A 14,169-nucleotide genomic window follows, 5' to 3' on the forward strand; every position below is an offset into this window, starting at 1 on the left:
TATTGAGTGTGAGCTTGTGCAGTGCCTGAAAAGGCCAGAAGAGGGCACTGGATCCCCTGGAGCTGGAGGCATTATTGGCCCATTTGTGGGGTGTTGGAATTAGACTAGGATCCTAGCCCAAAAATGTAGGTGCTTGGGGCTCAAGAAATGGCTAAGAGCAATGTCTGCTCTTCCAGGGGACCCAGCTTCAATTTCCAGCACCTACATGGCAACTCACAACTGTCTGTAACTCCAGTTCCAGGGAAACCTGACACTCTCACAATGTACATAAATTTAAATAAATTTTTAAAAATTGTAGGTGCTCTTTACTTAACTGCTGAGCCATCTCTCCAGCCCCCTCCCCCTTCCATTTTTAAATTACATTTTATTATATTGTGTCTGAGTGCACAAGGAACACAGCACACGTGGGGGCAGGAGCTGGTTCTCTACCATGTGGGTCTGTAAGGAAAGTAATTTTAAAATGAAGAGATTTGTGTTAAGGTTCTGCACAGTCTAAGGTATGAATTGTAGATGACCCTTCTTCTCTGTTTTGAGAACCTGGCCAGTTCTTGGGATCGAGAACTGGGAATGTTTCTTGTTTTAATTGAGATAGAGACATGTTGATGCACTTCATAACCCTGACACCTGGCCAAAATGTGGGAATGGATATACATGCTGAAACACGTACCTGGATTATTGCCAAGGACTGGGCAATAAGCTACCTTTGTTCATGAGGCTTAAAAGGTTGCCTCAATGCCTCTAGCTGCTGCTTTTTCAATCCAGGAGAAATGTGCAGTCAGACGAATGCAGCTTGTGCCCATGAGTTAAGTGGCAATGATGTGTATTCCCATGTAGTATTCCGGTGCTGTATGAAGCTTGTGCCCGTGATGACTACTGGTGATGCTATGTATGTATTCCCATGTATTCTGGTGCTGTATGAAGAATGCCTAGTGGTAAATTCCTGGGCGAAATCCCTTCTTTTAGGGGATTCCCACTCTTATTTCTGTATCTTAATTAAGCTTCCTTGTAGAATAAATTTCTCTTTATCAACTAATTTTATGGGTCATGGAAGTCCTTTCTTACAGATGGAACTGAAAGTAAAAGTCTGTGCACAGCGAAGGGGCTAAAATTACTTGCCCATACAGGGTCCTGGGGATCAAAACCAAGTACATGCCACTACACCTGGCTTTTACAAGGATGCTGGGAACCCAAACTTGGGCCTCCATGGCCAGGAGGCAAGAACTACTAAGTCATTTCTCCAGTCCTTGCCTCCAGCATCCCGATAGATACTGGGCATGTAGATCTATCTGCATGAGGAATAGGGCCCTCAAGTAAGAAATACCCAAAGAAGCTGTCTATTGGCTCTCACTGTCCCCCACCCATTTTAGTGAGAGCTACCACGCTGACCTGAAAGAGAATGAGGCTTTGTCAATCTCTGGCCTCTAATAATTCAGGAGTACACCCTTAACCCCAGTCTGGTTAACATGCTCCTTCAGAGTACAAAAAACGATAAAATCTCTGCTGAGGTTACAAAACAAGGGAATCATGGTGGACCAAGTAAGAAGAGAAATAATGCAAATCTAGGCCAGCATGCTCAGGGAGAGCAGAGCTGGGAGAAGGGCCTGCTCTACTTGAGACTAGCTATGCAGGGTGCATGGGTTGAGGCCTTGGGTTCAATCCCCAGCACAAGAGGAAGGGAAATGGAGGAGAGAAGGGGAGGAACAGGGAATAGCTGTGCAGGACTAGATAACTTTATTTTTTATTTTTCGTGAGACAAGATCTCCCTAGGTAGCCCTGGCAGGCCTGGAACTATGTAAACGAGGCTGATTGTGGGAATCCACCTGCCTCTGCCTCCCAAGTGCTGGGAGTAAAGGTGTGTGCCACCATGGCCAGCAAAAGGATATAAATGGGGAGATAGATACCTACAAGTGAGCTGGGTGGTGGTGGTGCACACCTTTAGTCCCAGCACTCAGGAGGCAGAGGCAGGCAGATCTCAGTGAGTTCGAGACCAGCCTGGTCTGTAAGAGCTAATTCCAGCACAGCCTCCAAAGCCACAGAGAAAACCTGTCTCAAAAAAAAAAAAAAAAAAAAAAAAAAAAAGATACCTATACCTACAAGTGTGTGTCCCGGGGCACTCGGTTGGCTCGGTTGGCTGGGCCCCAGGAGAAGGAAGGGGAAGCACAGGGGTCTGCAGATAGATAGATGTCAATGTAATCTAGAGCAATGAGGTCCTGAGGCCCCAGCTGCCCCACCAATCCCCTCAGGATCATACAGGGAAGCCCAATTCCTGATGCCTAGAATTTATTTCTGAAGGAGAGCTGTAGCACATAGGAAAATACACATGGCTTTCAGTCTATTTTTTTTCCAGAGAAAATAGATTCTGTTACTGGCTTTCTCATCATCATCCTGTCCCATGAGGCTCCAGGATGGATGGCCTGTCTCAAAGATCCCACTTTCAAGGCAGCAGCTGGGCCAAGGCCTCTGGGGTTGAAAGTAGGGGTCCCTAAGGGGGTAAGGGTTGCACATGAGCAACACTCACTGCAAAGCTAAGGCAAAGAACAGAGCTGGTGGGAGGTGCCTCCCTTCACCCTAAGGGCATGGCTTGCTGAGGCCTAAGACTCAGACCAGGCAGTGGGTAGGGATGGTGGTGGCCCAGCCTGGAGCGGCAGCAGGACTCTGGGTATGCATATGGGTATGGGGGGGTGGCATGCTGAAGAGGCAGCCTATCAGCAAACAAAGGGTCTTCAGCTTGCGCATTTCCTCTGCCCCAGTATAGTTCCCAGACTGTGGTCCCCAATCCTACACTTGGCCCCTTACATTGACTCTACTTCAGGTAAGGGGCCCGGCTCAGATCCCTTCAAATTCTTTATCCCCTCATAATGTCTGTGCAAAACATTCTTAGAGCAAAGCCCCTGAGTTCCCTGCACCCTGACCAGGGCTGCAGAGAAGGGAGGAAAGAGAAGCGCTAGCTGGGGGCCTCTCCCAGCTCTGGGAATTCCTTATACATCTCTTGGACAATCATGCGATCCATCTGGCACTGGGGAGAGGCCTCTTCCTCGGCCAGGATGCGCCGCAGTGTGGCCTGCAGGTCTGACAGCCGATGGCGGTGCTGCAGGTAGGATGTGGAGCGAACCACGGCATGCATCAGGGAGAGGTACTCCATGCGCAGCTGTGGGAAGAGCAGGTTGGCTCAGAGAGCCCCAGAGAAGTACTGCAGCTGCCCTCAGAGAGGGACTGGCCACCCCTGCCCCACGGACTCTACGCCAGCTTGCACTTCTTGAATACCAGGATTCTGGGACCTAGAATGGAGCCAGCACTAAATGGCTCTCAAAACTGTTGAGTGAGTGAATGAATCACTCCAGCCACACAGAATCCCAGAATATGTCTGCCCTGGGAAGTCCTGCAGGCTTTTGGTGCTGGGTCCCCTAGATACCACGAATGTCAGTCAGAATCCTTGGCTTCTTGCTGTCTCTTAATTACACCCATGACTTCAAACAGCAAACTAGTCTCATACATCTCACATAGATCTGTTCTGTGAGCACCCAACAAGAATATCCAACTGCCTGCTTGTCATCTCCTGCATATCTCAGACGCCTCAAATCCACACACCTACCGCCAAACTCATCTTCCTGCCCCAACATCCCCAAGGTGGAAGGCTTCCCACGGCCTTTACTCTCGGAAATAAACCCTGCTTTGACCCAGAAGTTCAGGCCTGAATGCACGTGTCCTGATTCCCCTATTATCCAATCACACAGATGTTCTCTGTTGCGCCTGTTCTCCTTGGAGTACTCCTGCCTATCTTCTCTGTCTTTCAAACCTCAGCTGGTCTTGTGTTTTCTGAACCCCCTTTTGTCTTCTGCTTTCTGCACCCGCCCTTACCTGTCTTCACTAGAATGAACAGTAGAGTCCACCACTGTCTGTCCCCTGCCTCATCTGCTCACCTCCTGTGTGGCCCACTCTTTCCAATATGTGGTCCATTTCTCAATGCTTACTGCAGAATGTACCGGCACCTTTAAACGGATCCCTGATCGATCCCACAGTGTTTCCTTTGAGCGCCTGCCTCCATTTTTCTGTTTCTCTGGACAGGAAGTTGAATCCTTTCACTGACTGCTTCCAAGTCACTCCCCATTCCCACTCCCCTAGTAACGTAAAAAATTTCTCCAACTCTCCATCCTCCACTGCACCGGCATGGCTGGCAGTCACCACTGGTTTCCATGCGGCAAACGCAAAGGTTAATTCTCCACCCACCTTCTCTCCCCTCCAAAGACATGGTCTGTGGTTTGCTCTCGCGCCTGGTTTTATTCCTGGGTTTCTCCTTAGTTGAGCCTGCTGTGGTACAGCTAAGGCCCAAGTTTCCTGCTGACTCCGTCTATCTAATTTCCTAAGTGACCACACTCTCTGTCACATCTCTGAACAGACAACTCCAGTACATCCCTAGTCCCAGCTCACTCACGGCCTCCGCGACGCCCTGGCACCTGAGTATCTCGCAGGTATCTCCCAAATACTTTTGTTTTTTTCAGCTCTGGGGATTGAAGCCAGGGCCTCATGTATGCAAAGCAAGCACAGCACTCTATCAACTGAGCTATATCCCCCAGCCCTTGTCTTCAATCCTAACCCATTTTAAATACAACTCTGTGCTTCCCTAGGAAGTTCCGTGGGCCTCCTCCATTAATCACCTAGTTGCTCGAAACCAATCCGAAAGCAAGCTCTGCTGGATCCACTTCCAATATGGCCCAAACAGGTTTCACCACCCAGATGTCTTCTCCCTGCCCATTCATGCTATGGCTTCCTGGCTTCCCCTCGGCCCTCACATCAGAAGGCAGTGAGTTGCTTCCTCTTCTGAGAAGCAATCCCAAGCCACAACTACAGCCGCCAAGGCTCTGCAAAAACCCGATTTCTTCTTCTCCATCTCTCCTACCCCAACACTCCTCAGACATCCTGCTCTAGATTGCCACACAACTGGCTGCCACGGACTCTGACATCCTGTCCTGGTCTCTGAGTAGCCGTCACTTACCTGGCACTGGGAGCAGCAATCCTGCCCCCTCGATGTCACACTCAATGTCATATTCACCCCACTGTGGTTGCCACTCAGCTCCCAACCCCACTGCAGCAACCTCCAGGCACCTTGTCTCCAGGTGACAGGTCCGCAATCTGCCGCACAGTTATATCAATCAGTGCCATCATGTCTGTGTGGTAGAAGATGGAGGCTGTAGCAGGGCTGCCACACACGTCCTGCAGGAACTTGAGGACAGAGTGTGGTGGCTGTGGCTCATGTTTGAAGATACGTACAGGGTCATCTACAAGGCAAGGATTCACAAGAGTCAAGGAGGTCCTCGTTGGGGTCCGGGAGTCCTCCTGGAGGATTGCAGAAGTCAAAGCAGGGGAGGTGACAGTCACAGGACATCAAAGTGGCACCCATGCAGACCTCTAGGCTCTCACCTCCTCTGTTCAGAAGCAAAAGCAGCTTCTCCGAGAAGATCTTAACATTGGTGTGTTTACTCAAGGCAGCCATGATGACATTCTGGTCAGGAGCTGAGGAAAGACATGGACGAACACAGGTAAGAGTATGGGCGCAGAGCCCACAAGGCTCCACGTTGGTCAGCCAGACTCCGGACACGCCTCACCCCACCTGTCAGATGTAGGTTGAGAGCCAGAAGCAGGTTCATGCAGAGGTCTGGCAGCTGCTCTGTGGTGTCCAATGGAAGGCCGTCCTCAACGATGCTTAGCAGGAACTGGGCAAAAGGTGTGCCCAGGTGTTCTGAGAGGAGCATAAAGCAATCTAGAGACCCAGCTTTTCCTCCCCACACAATCCAGCCTCCTTGGTTTTCTGCGAGTCTTGGGAATACCTTCTCCTTGTCAGCCTGTAGTCAACAGGTCTCTAGGCCCTTGGTCCCTGCATGGGTCCTACCTCTGGGGCCTGACTCCAGCTGATGAGCAATTTGCGTGCTTACCATAGTGTGCATAGGGAACTGCCTCTCCCATGGAGAAGACCATGGCCAGGATGAGAGCGGAGTAACAGAGCTTCTGGTGGTCTAGGAAGGTAAGGAAGGCAATTAACGATCCCCAGAGTGCCAGGCATCCCGGGCAGATGGTGGGAACGCTCTCCAAGTGGCAGGGAGCAGCCCCGACCCCAACTCACCCTGTGTGTCGGTCTGCATGTCTCGTGCCAATTCCACGGGCAGCACGGATGAGACAAGGGTGGAGATGACAGCTGCATCTAGGCTGCACATGGCACCGAAGCACTTGAGGAGCAGCAGCCGCAGTGACGCCCGGTGCTCCTAGCGGAGGGACCTGTGTGCTCAGTGCCCTGACCCCGCCCACACCCCTCTGGCCCCAGCCCTTGTCTCATACATACCATTTGGTAATAGGCCACCAAGGCCAGGACAGACTCGAACTCATTCCTTTTGCACATCTTTTTGCAAACTTCGGGGTCTGCGTCAGTCTGTAGAGAGGAGAAAGAGTTACCCAGTGTGAGACGAGCATGTGTGGGCAGAAGAGACCTAAGCATTGAAGAGGGGTGGCACGGGGTAGGAGCCACTGCTCCCAGGCTGCGAGGCCCACGAGGGCCCCTGCCCCATACCAGGATATGCAGCAGCTCTTCCAGGTAGCAGCGGATGACATCCTCATCCTCATACAGTGCCCAGCTGCGCTGCTGGGCGTCATCCTTCCTTCGAGCCAGGTCTGCAAAAATCACCTCGAGTCTCTGCTGGTCATGGCAGACCTGTCCTGAGGGCAGGGCTGTGCTCAAGTCCTGGGGGCGGGGGGGGGGGAGAGAAACAGGGCAGAGTGTAACCCAGTAAGATCCCTGCACACCACCAGCTCCAGGGAGCCTGGGCCCCTAAGCCTATCTCTGAGCTGAGTTCCTACAAAATCCACACTGGGCAGGTCAATTCCAGTCTCAACCTCCCGATACGGGGTCCTCCTTAAGACACAGCTGTGGGAGTTTCCAACACCCTGATTCTCACCCTAGATGTGGATCAGTATTCCCATGAGGTGGGCACGGCTCTGTTACTCCTTGAATGTAACACAGAACCCTCATTCCCATTCCACACAAGGAGACACCACACCTGTACTCACGCTAGCTGCTATGCCCGGTCCAGGCATGTGTGCCACTGGCCTACTACGCTCCACGCAAACCCATAGGTGGAACCTAAGGAAGTGTCCTCGGCTCCTCCAGGCCCGTCAGGCACTCAGCACTTACTACCTCCATTCTTTCTCCGGAGACAGGGTTTCTCGGTGTAGCCCTGGCTGCCTTATCCTGCCCTGGAACTCACTCTGTAGGCTAAGCTGGCCTCAAACTTAAGAGATCCACCTGCCTATGCCACTTGAGTGCTGGGATTAAAGGCATGAGCCACCACACCCAGCACCAGTGTCCTAGTTTTGATAAGGGACCTTAGCCATCCTGATATGCCCACATCTCACTCACCAAGCTCACTCACTGGCTAGCTCACCAAGCACCCTTTTCTCTACACTTCCGAATCCGGCAAGGTATGCTCTCATGTATGGCCTGTGTCTGCTCTTTCCCTGCACCCAGAATCCCAAAGACAGAGGTGCCCCAGCAGAGAGTCGGGGATCCCCGCCAGGGGGCGGAAAGCTTCCCCTATTCCCACCTCATCCTGGTCTCATCACCTGCCTCAGGCTCACCTGCGCCCAGACCACCTGCTCCCACACTGCCTGTGACCCAGCCACCGTCTTCCAATTCCTCCTTCCTGTGAGCCATGCTCTGTGCTCTGTCCTGCCTCTTGGTCCTTGTCCAGGCTGAGCCTCTGTCTAGAATGTTCTTCCTCCCTTTCTCCTTCATGGGTCAACTCAAATGACCCCAACACTCAGTGCAAGGAAAGCCAGAAGCCAGAGTTCAACAAATGCCTGTCACAGACAGCCTGAGCAAACATGTGAGGCCAGGGCGGGGAGGCACTAGCAGGCTGGCTGAGGGTGGGAAGGTTCCTCGGCCATGCTGCCCACCCTCACCTTGCCCTCTACCAGCGAGAGGAGGACCTGCTCCATGACAGGTGAGCTGGATGGTACGGACGCCTGTATGTGACCCACCACGACACCAATGGCCACACGACATAGTTCATGGCTCAGGCCGGTGTTTCTCCGCACGAGCTCCATCAGCTCTGCCCCAATGGTCCTTGGCACCACTGTCTCAGCAGCCGGCTTCTCCTCTGCGGTCTCCTGGCTCTGTGCATCCAGAGCTTCCAGGTCATCAGAGGCTGAGTTTGTATCAGCTGCCACCTCCTCTACAGGGGGCTCAGGAGATGGCGCCTTGGCGGGAGAGGGCTGGGCCTGGGACACAGTGGTGTGGGCCCCTCGGCGAGGCACAGGTGGGGGTGTGGGTGAGCAGCTGGGACCTAGATCAGAGGGGCCAGAGCCCGTATAGAGTGTGTCCACGGAGGTGCTGCTGAGTGATGAGCCACTGGACACAGAGCTACCCCCAGAGGGTATTGTGGTGCGGGCACCTGTGAATAAAAAGTCAGTGCTATGCTGGGGTAACCTGTTGGGGGCCCCATGCTTCCATGCCTAGGGACCCTGGCCCTCGTACACGACCCGGTTCCTCTGCTCGGCTCTTTCTCCTCACCAAGCCCGTAGCCTCCAACTACCCAAACACGGGGACTCTCTACCCTCCCCAAATTCAGAGCAACCACCGCGAGCACAGGGTACTCCGATCCCAATTACCCCAGCCTGGCCCTCTCACCACTCCCCGAGATCACCAGGGCCTCACGATCTCGACGTTTCACTGGTGGCGGTGGGGTGGCAGGCGCTGCTCGGCGAGGCTGTGGTGGGACCTGAGAGAATAGAGCGGGATCGGGGAGCACAGGCTGCTAGTTGCCCCTGTGACCCCTTGAGTCTCTGGATAAAACCTTAGTTCCACATACCCCCTTCTAAAAGATACCCTCACCCCATACCTGGTAGAGGGTTCCATCTGTCCCAAGATGCTCAGAACTGGGCAGGCTGTGCTGCCGTTCAAACCCAGTTCGACACACCCCATTAGGCTGCCTAGATACAGCAGAATCCAAATGGTGATCACTGGTAGATGGGGTCATAACCGAAGCACTGGAGGCGGAGGGACCCCTTCGAGACAATGTCTCTTTCCGGTGATGGATCAGTTTCCTGAGAGAGACAGACAAGCCATAGGGGGAGGCCCCTCCCTACTTCCAAAGTCCTCACCTGGTACCTGTGGGATGCTGGGACCTCACAGAACAGGCCCCTCATGCTTCCATCTTCCCATTCCATTCTGTGGTGCCTCATACTAACCCTATCACCGCCTCTACAATATCTCTAACCCTATAAAGGAGCCCATCCCACCGCCATGCTCAAGGCGTTATCTTCGCCTCCCAGATACTCACTGGAGGACTCCACGCTGTTCCAGGCTGTACTTCCCACCATCTCGCATGGCTGTATTGTGCACAGCCTCAATGGCCCGGTCAATTGCTTGGAGGACATCTTGCTCCATGCCCTAAAGATAGGTGGGCAGTTAGGCCTAGTGGATCAGCCCAGACCCAGCCCAGGCTGGAACTAGGTGGAGGACCCACTACAGCTGAATCCTAGAATGCTGGGTACTAGCAGACAACCAAAATGGAATATGGAATGAAGTGTATGACTCAGGAAGCAGGGGCAAGGGTAGACTCTGTGATGGTACTTTATATTTAGGGCCCCCCTCAGGATTTTATGCCATACAGAGACTCTTGGCAAAGACATTTCTGAAAACTATTGGTCAATAGCGAAAGCCACAGACATCCCGGATTGGGACCAGGCATGTATACCTAGCCTATCCTTGGGCTTGGCTCAGGGCCCAGAGTGAGATGCCAAAAGGAAGACTCCAGTGTCTAGAATCCTAAATCAGTCACTCTAGATGCTGCTGATCCTTCACAAAACCAAGGTCACACTCCAAAACAGCCTGGTCCTCACAAAGCCCTTCCAGACAACTGGGAGTTAAGGATGGGTCAAAAGGACCTCCCCCTTCACCCTCCCAAGCTGTCTTACCAGATCTTCAAACCACCTCTGGGAAGCTACTCTGTGTTTGTGGTAAAGCGGGGATGTGAAAGACTGGCCTGGTTCCTGGTCTATGCTGTCATCCTCCGTAACCTAGGAGCCCATTCTATTCCACTGTCTGGCATGGAGGTAGATGTGGGTTACTGCTGTGGGGCTGGCCAGCACACATGGCCCACCAGGCTATACAGGAACCGCAGAGCAGAAGTGAACACACTCCAGAGTGGGGTTTTGTTGTTGTTTTGGTTGGCTGGGTGGCCAGTTTTTTGAGGTGAGCATCAGTGCTGCTGAAACGCGACTGGAAGTCACTATGTTGCTCAGGCTGGCTTGGAACTCATGGTAACCCTTCCAAATGCCGAGACTGTAGGCATAAGCCATCATGCTTAGTTCCAGGGTGAGTTTAAGAAGCTTCTCTGATGGGGTCAGACGGACACAGGGGTCAGCAAAGCCCTTCATGTGGCATAAGGGGTGTCGCGGTGGAGAATGTGGGCAGGGAGACGAGATGGGGGAGGGAAGAGTAAAAATACATGTACATACAGATAATATGACAGATGTGGAGAGAGAAGACCCCAAAGGCAGGCAGTGTGGGACAAGGCTCCATAGCAGAGTGGGAAAATTTGAGGAAGAAGGCAAATACTAGGTAGACTAAAAATGGGACAGAGATGCTTAGAGACCATCCTATCCTTCCCAAACTCCTGGTCCCACCGGCGTTGCTGAAGCAGGGGGATACACAGGCACAGGAAGAGGCAGGACTTCCCCTAGGAGTCTCCAATAAGACTCCAGTGCTCAAAAGGCTGGGCTGGGTGTGACACATTTTAGTAACTGACCTTGTATCTCTTGCCCCAAGCACCTCTAGATAAGATGAGACTGCAGGTCTGTGAGGAAGCCCCTAGAACCAAGGGTCCCTCCCCGTTGGCAAGACCAGACAACGTCTGCCACTTCATCACATTATTTCTATCCTTAAGTGGGCTGGGACAGGATGTTTCCATATCTATGGACCAGCGCAGGGCAGGAGGAGTGTGGCACAGGCCAGGCTGCTTTGGGCCCTGCTCCTTCCTACAGTCAGAAGAAACTAACAAAACAGGAACTGGAGCTGCAGCCTCCACTGGAAGGAAAGCAGGCCATCTTCAGAACAGGGGAAGGCCATGGAGGAGGCTCACTTCCTCACAATGTGGGCAGCTCCCCTTCCAGGACCGAGCTCCCCAGATTCAGAGGAAGGAAATCCGACAAGCCAGGACTGGAGGCCTGCGGGAAGCAGAGGCAGTTCCAGGGGGCTTCATCAGCAGGGTGTGTGTGTGTGTGTGTGTGTGTGTGTGTGTGTGGCTTGGTTCCAAAAGGGTTGGGGGAATAGTCCTTGGGTACAGTTTGATAAGTGGGTGAGGTCAGGATACAGACATATTACAGGAACTGGGGGTCGAATAGGGGATGGGAATGCCTGTGGCTGGGAGGTTCAAGTGTGGGCTTGGGGGCTGAGAACCTGGAAGGTGTTTGGGGAGACAGGTGGTGTCTGAGATGTCGGTGTCAAGTGGAGGGCATGGGAGAGCAGGGAGGGAGGCAAGTGTGTGGAATCCTAGAGACTCAGTAAAGGAATAATAAGACCTTGGGGTCTTAGGGACTTGGGTAATGGGCTGAAGTCTCTGGGTCCAGCTAAGTAATTCTATTTCTATGAAGGCTCTGATTCTGGATACAGGGGGCAGCCTGGAATGCCAGACCCAGAATTAAGCTTTTTGTAGGCCTGCGATTAGATGTCAAAGGCCTAGTTCTTGGTGGGTGCTGATGGCCCCCGGGGTCTCAGTCCTTATGGCTCTTGGGACTTAAGGTCAGATTCTCAAACTCCGTGTCTTGTAGAACTGAAGAAGCTGGCCGAGCTTCCTGGATCGGTTCTGCGTACCGGTAAAGGGGTTCGGTAGAGAGGCCTGGCAGGGAGGGACACACTCACCTGCAGACGATGCAGGTAGGCAGGCGGCACGTACCCCGTCTCGCCACTACGTGCCCGTGCAGCTAACCACCAGTGTGTGCTGCTGCGCTCCAGCACCAGGAAGGTCTCGCCCGCAGCGAACGCCATGGCGTTGGGCTCCGCCGAGCGGAAGGCATACAGCGCGCGGTACATGGGGCCGGGTCGCCGGTTCTGGGTACGCGACGAAGGTTGCGATGCCGGGAAGCCAGGCCTTGACAGCCGCGCCGCGCCGCGCTCGCCCCGCCCCGCCCCGTGACACGCCGCGCGTGCGCATGCGCGACCGCCGGAGCCCCGCCCCGGGAGCGTGTTGGTTCCAGCATTGGAGCGCCGCGCCCCCTCGCGGCCCTGAGAGGTTCTACGGGGCGGGGTGGGGCTCCACTAGTGGTTTCTTGGCCCCTCAGACCTCAGACTCCAGGTGATTCCGGGTCCTAGCTCCCGCTTCTAGGCTAGCTTTCCTGCTCAGGTGGAAGCAGTGCTTTCCTTCCCGCCTCCTAAGGAAGGCTCACAGGGCTTGCAACCGATGCGTTCCCAAAGACCGGATGAGGCACTTTGCTTTGAGGAATACTGATCAGACATTTGGAAGTCCCTCACGGGGTGGGATCGTCTCAGAGTGTCTAGACCTCACAGTGACTTAGCACCAAGTCCTAGCTTTGTCACTGAGGTAGTGGACAAGTGTGGAGGACGAGAGACAAAACCAGGTCGTACTGTTCGGGATGCATCTTTGTGTCCCCCCCCCCCACACACACACACAGGCTTCCTTTGTATCCTGAGCCTTTGCAGCTGTTCTCTGCTGAAGCACTCCCTTCTGGACCATGCTCCAACTTCTATCCATCACTGTTTTGTGTCACAAAGGATTCAAAGTCTATGACCTTGAGGTTATAGTCATTCATAATAAAATCTCTCTGTGTATCTCCCCTTTTAAAGGCAGTGTGTTACATAATCCTGTCCTCCTGCCTCAACCTCACAAATGGCTCTTCTGGGAAAAGGAGGAATGAGGGGCAGAAAGAAGGCTAATAGGGCAGGATTGAATGCACGGGGTTTGGAGAACGTGTTTTGAACCCAGAATGACGGTATAGTCCCAGCATCCAGGAGGCAGAGGCTAGATAAAGGTCATTTCAAGATTAGCCTGAGCTTCAGTGAGGCCCTGTCTCAAAGAAAAAAAGAAAAACATCCTTCGGCTTTATTGTCAGCCCAGACCTCCAAATCCTTGTAACCCTTGGCAACCCTGAGTTCCAGTGAAGAGGGCATCGAGGGTCCTGAGGAGTGGCATACTCTCCACTAAAGTCTGACTCTAGGGAATGTGGGAGGCATACACCATCAGACTTAAAGTTATTTATTTTTAATTTTATTTCTTTTTTTAGACAAGGGCTCACTATGAAGTTGTAGCAATCCTAGAATTATGTACACCAGGCTGGCCTTGAATTCAATCGTCTACCTGCCTTTGCCTCCAAAGTATTGGGACTAAGGTGTGTGCTACCCACCAGATCTCTTTTTTTTAAAGACAGTATCTCAAAGGGGCTGGAGAGATGGCTCAGAGGTCCTGAGTTCAATTCCCAGCAACCACATGGTGGCTCATAAACCATCTATAGTGGGATCTAATAACCTCTTCTGGCATAAAGTTTCACATGTAGATAGAGCACTCATATACATAAAAATAAATATTTGCCAGACAGTGGTGGTACATGGCTTTAACCCCAGCACTCAGGAGGCAGAGGCAGGTGGTTCTCTGTGAGTTCGAGATCAGCCTGATCTACAGAGTGAGTTCCAGGACAGCAAGGGTTGTAACACAGAGCAACCCTATCCCTAAAAACAAACAAACAAACAAAAGACAGGGTCTCACTATGCAATGCCAACTGGCCTGAAGCTAACAGTAACCCATTGCCTCTGCCTCACCTAGCCTTCACTGATCTATTTTTAGACATCCTAAAGGTAGGCCCAGTGGGACTTGGAGAGCTGTCAGAAGGTTCAGCTGAGACAAGAATTTGACATCCAGACCCTGGCTTTTCCATACCAAATCTGTTTCTGCCAATGTTTTCCTCCCCCCTCCCCCACCCCCTTCCAGCAGCTTTCCAGGCACACAGCAGCAACAGCTCTTTGGGGAATGCTGGCAAGTCTTTGTGAAGGCAAGACTGAAATGCATACAGGACTGCTGAGTAGGAGCAGCAGCGACAGGTGTTGAAGCTTGCCCCAAACTACATGTCCTCTACCTGGGCACATGGCTTCCAGTACAACAGAGACAAGTG

The 14,169-nt window shown here is 52.8% G+C and overlaps 1 protein-coding gene across 1 annotated transcript; it reads right to left on the reverse strand.

Moving 5' to 3' along the window:
- Positions 1-2,263: 2,263 nt before the first annotated feature.
- Positions 2,264-12,191, reverse strand: Nckipsd (NCK interacting protein with SH3 domain). The gene is made up of 13 exons (XM_051203940.1): positions 11,909-12,191; positions 9,327-9,436; positions 8,886-9,090; positions 8,675-8,765; positions 7,948-8,438; positions 6,560-6,730; positions 6,335-6,421; positions 6,119-6,257; positions 5,931-6,011; positions 5,609-5,737; positions 5,419-5,511; positions 5,104-5,276; positions 2,264-3,148 (listed from the first exon to the last, which is right to left on the reverse strand). The coding sequence occupies exons 1-13, from the start codon at positions 12,077-12,079 to the stop codon at positions 2,945-2,947; spliced, it is 2,145 nt and encodes a 714-aa protein (XP_051059897.1). The 5' UTR covers positions 12,080-12,191; the 3' UTR covers positions 2,264-2,944.
- Positions 12,192-14,169: the final 1,978 nt, after the last annotated feature.

Source organism: Phodopus roborovskii, unplaced genomic scaffold (genome assembly GCF_943737965.1).
Source record: "Phodopus roborovskii unplaced genomic scaffold, PHOROB, whole genome shotgun sequence".
Classification (NCBI taxonomy): Eukaryota; Metazoa; Chordata; class Mammalia; order Rodentia; family Cricetidae; genus Phodopus; species Phodopus roborovskii.

What these genes read in the sequence shown, in the direction of transcription:
- Nckipsd (XM_051203940.1), bottom strand. Translation starts at nt 12,079, where the DNA reads ATGTACCGCGCGCTGTATGCCTTCCGCTCGGCGGAGCCCAACGCCATG. An exon ending in AGTTCCCTATGCACACTATG is followed by an intron (nt 5,738 to 5,930) that starts GTAAGCACGCAA and finishes TGCTCCTCTCAG; the next exon opens with AACACCTGGGCACACCTTTT. An exon ending in ACCTGTCACCTGGAGACAAG is followed by an intron (nt 3,149 to 5,103) that starts GTGCCTGGAGGT and finishes CTCTTCCCACAG; the next exon opens with CTGCGCATGGAGTACCTCTC.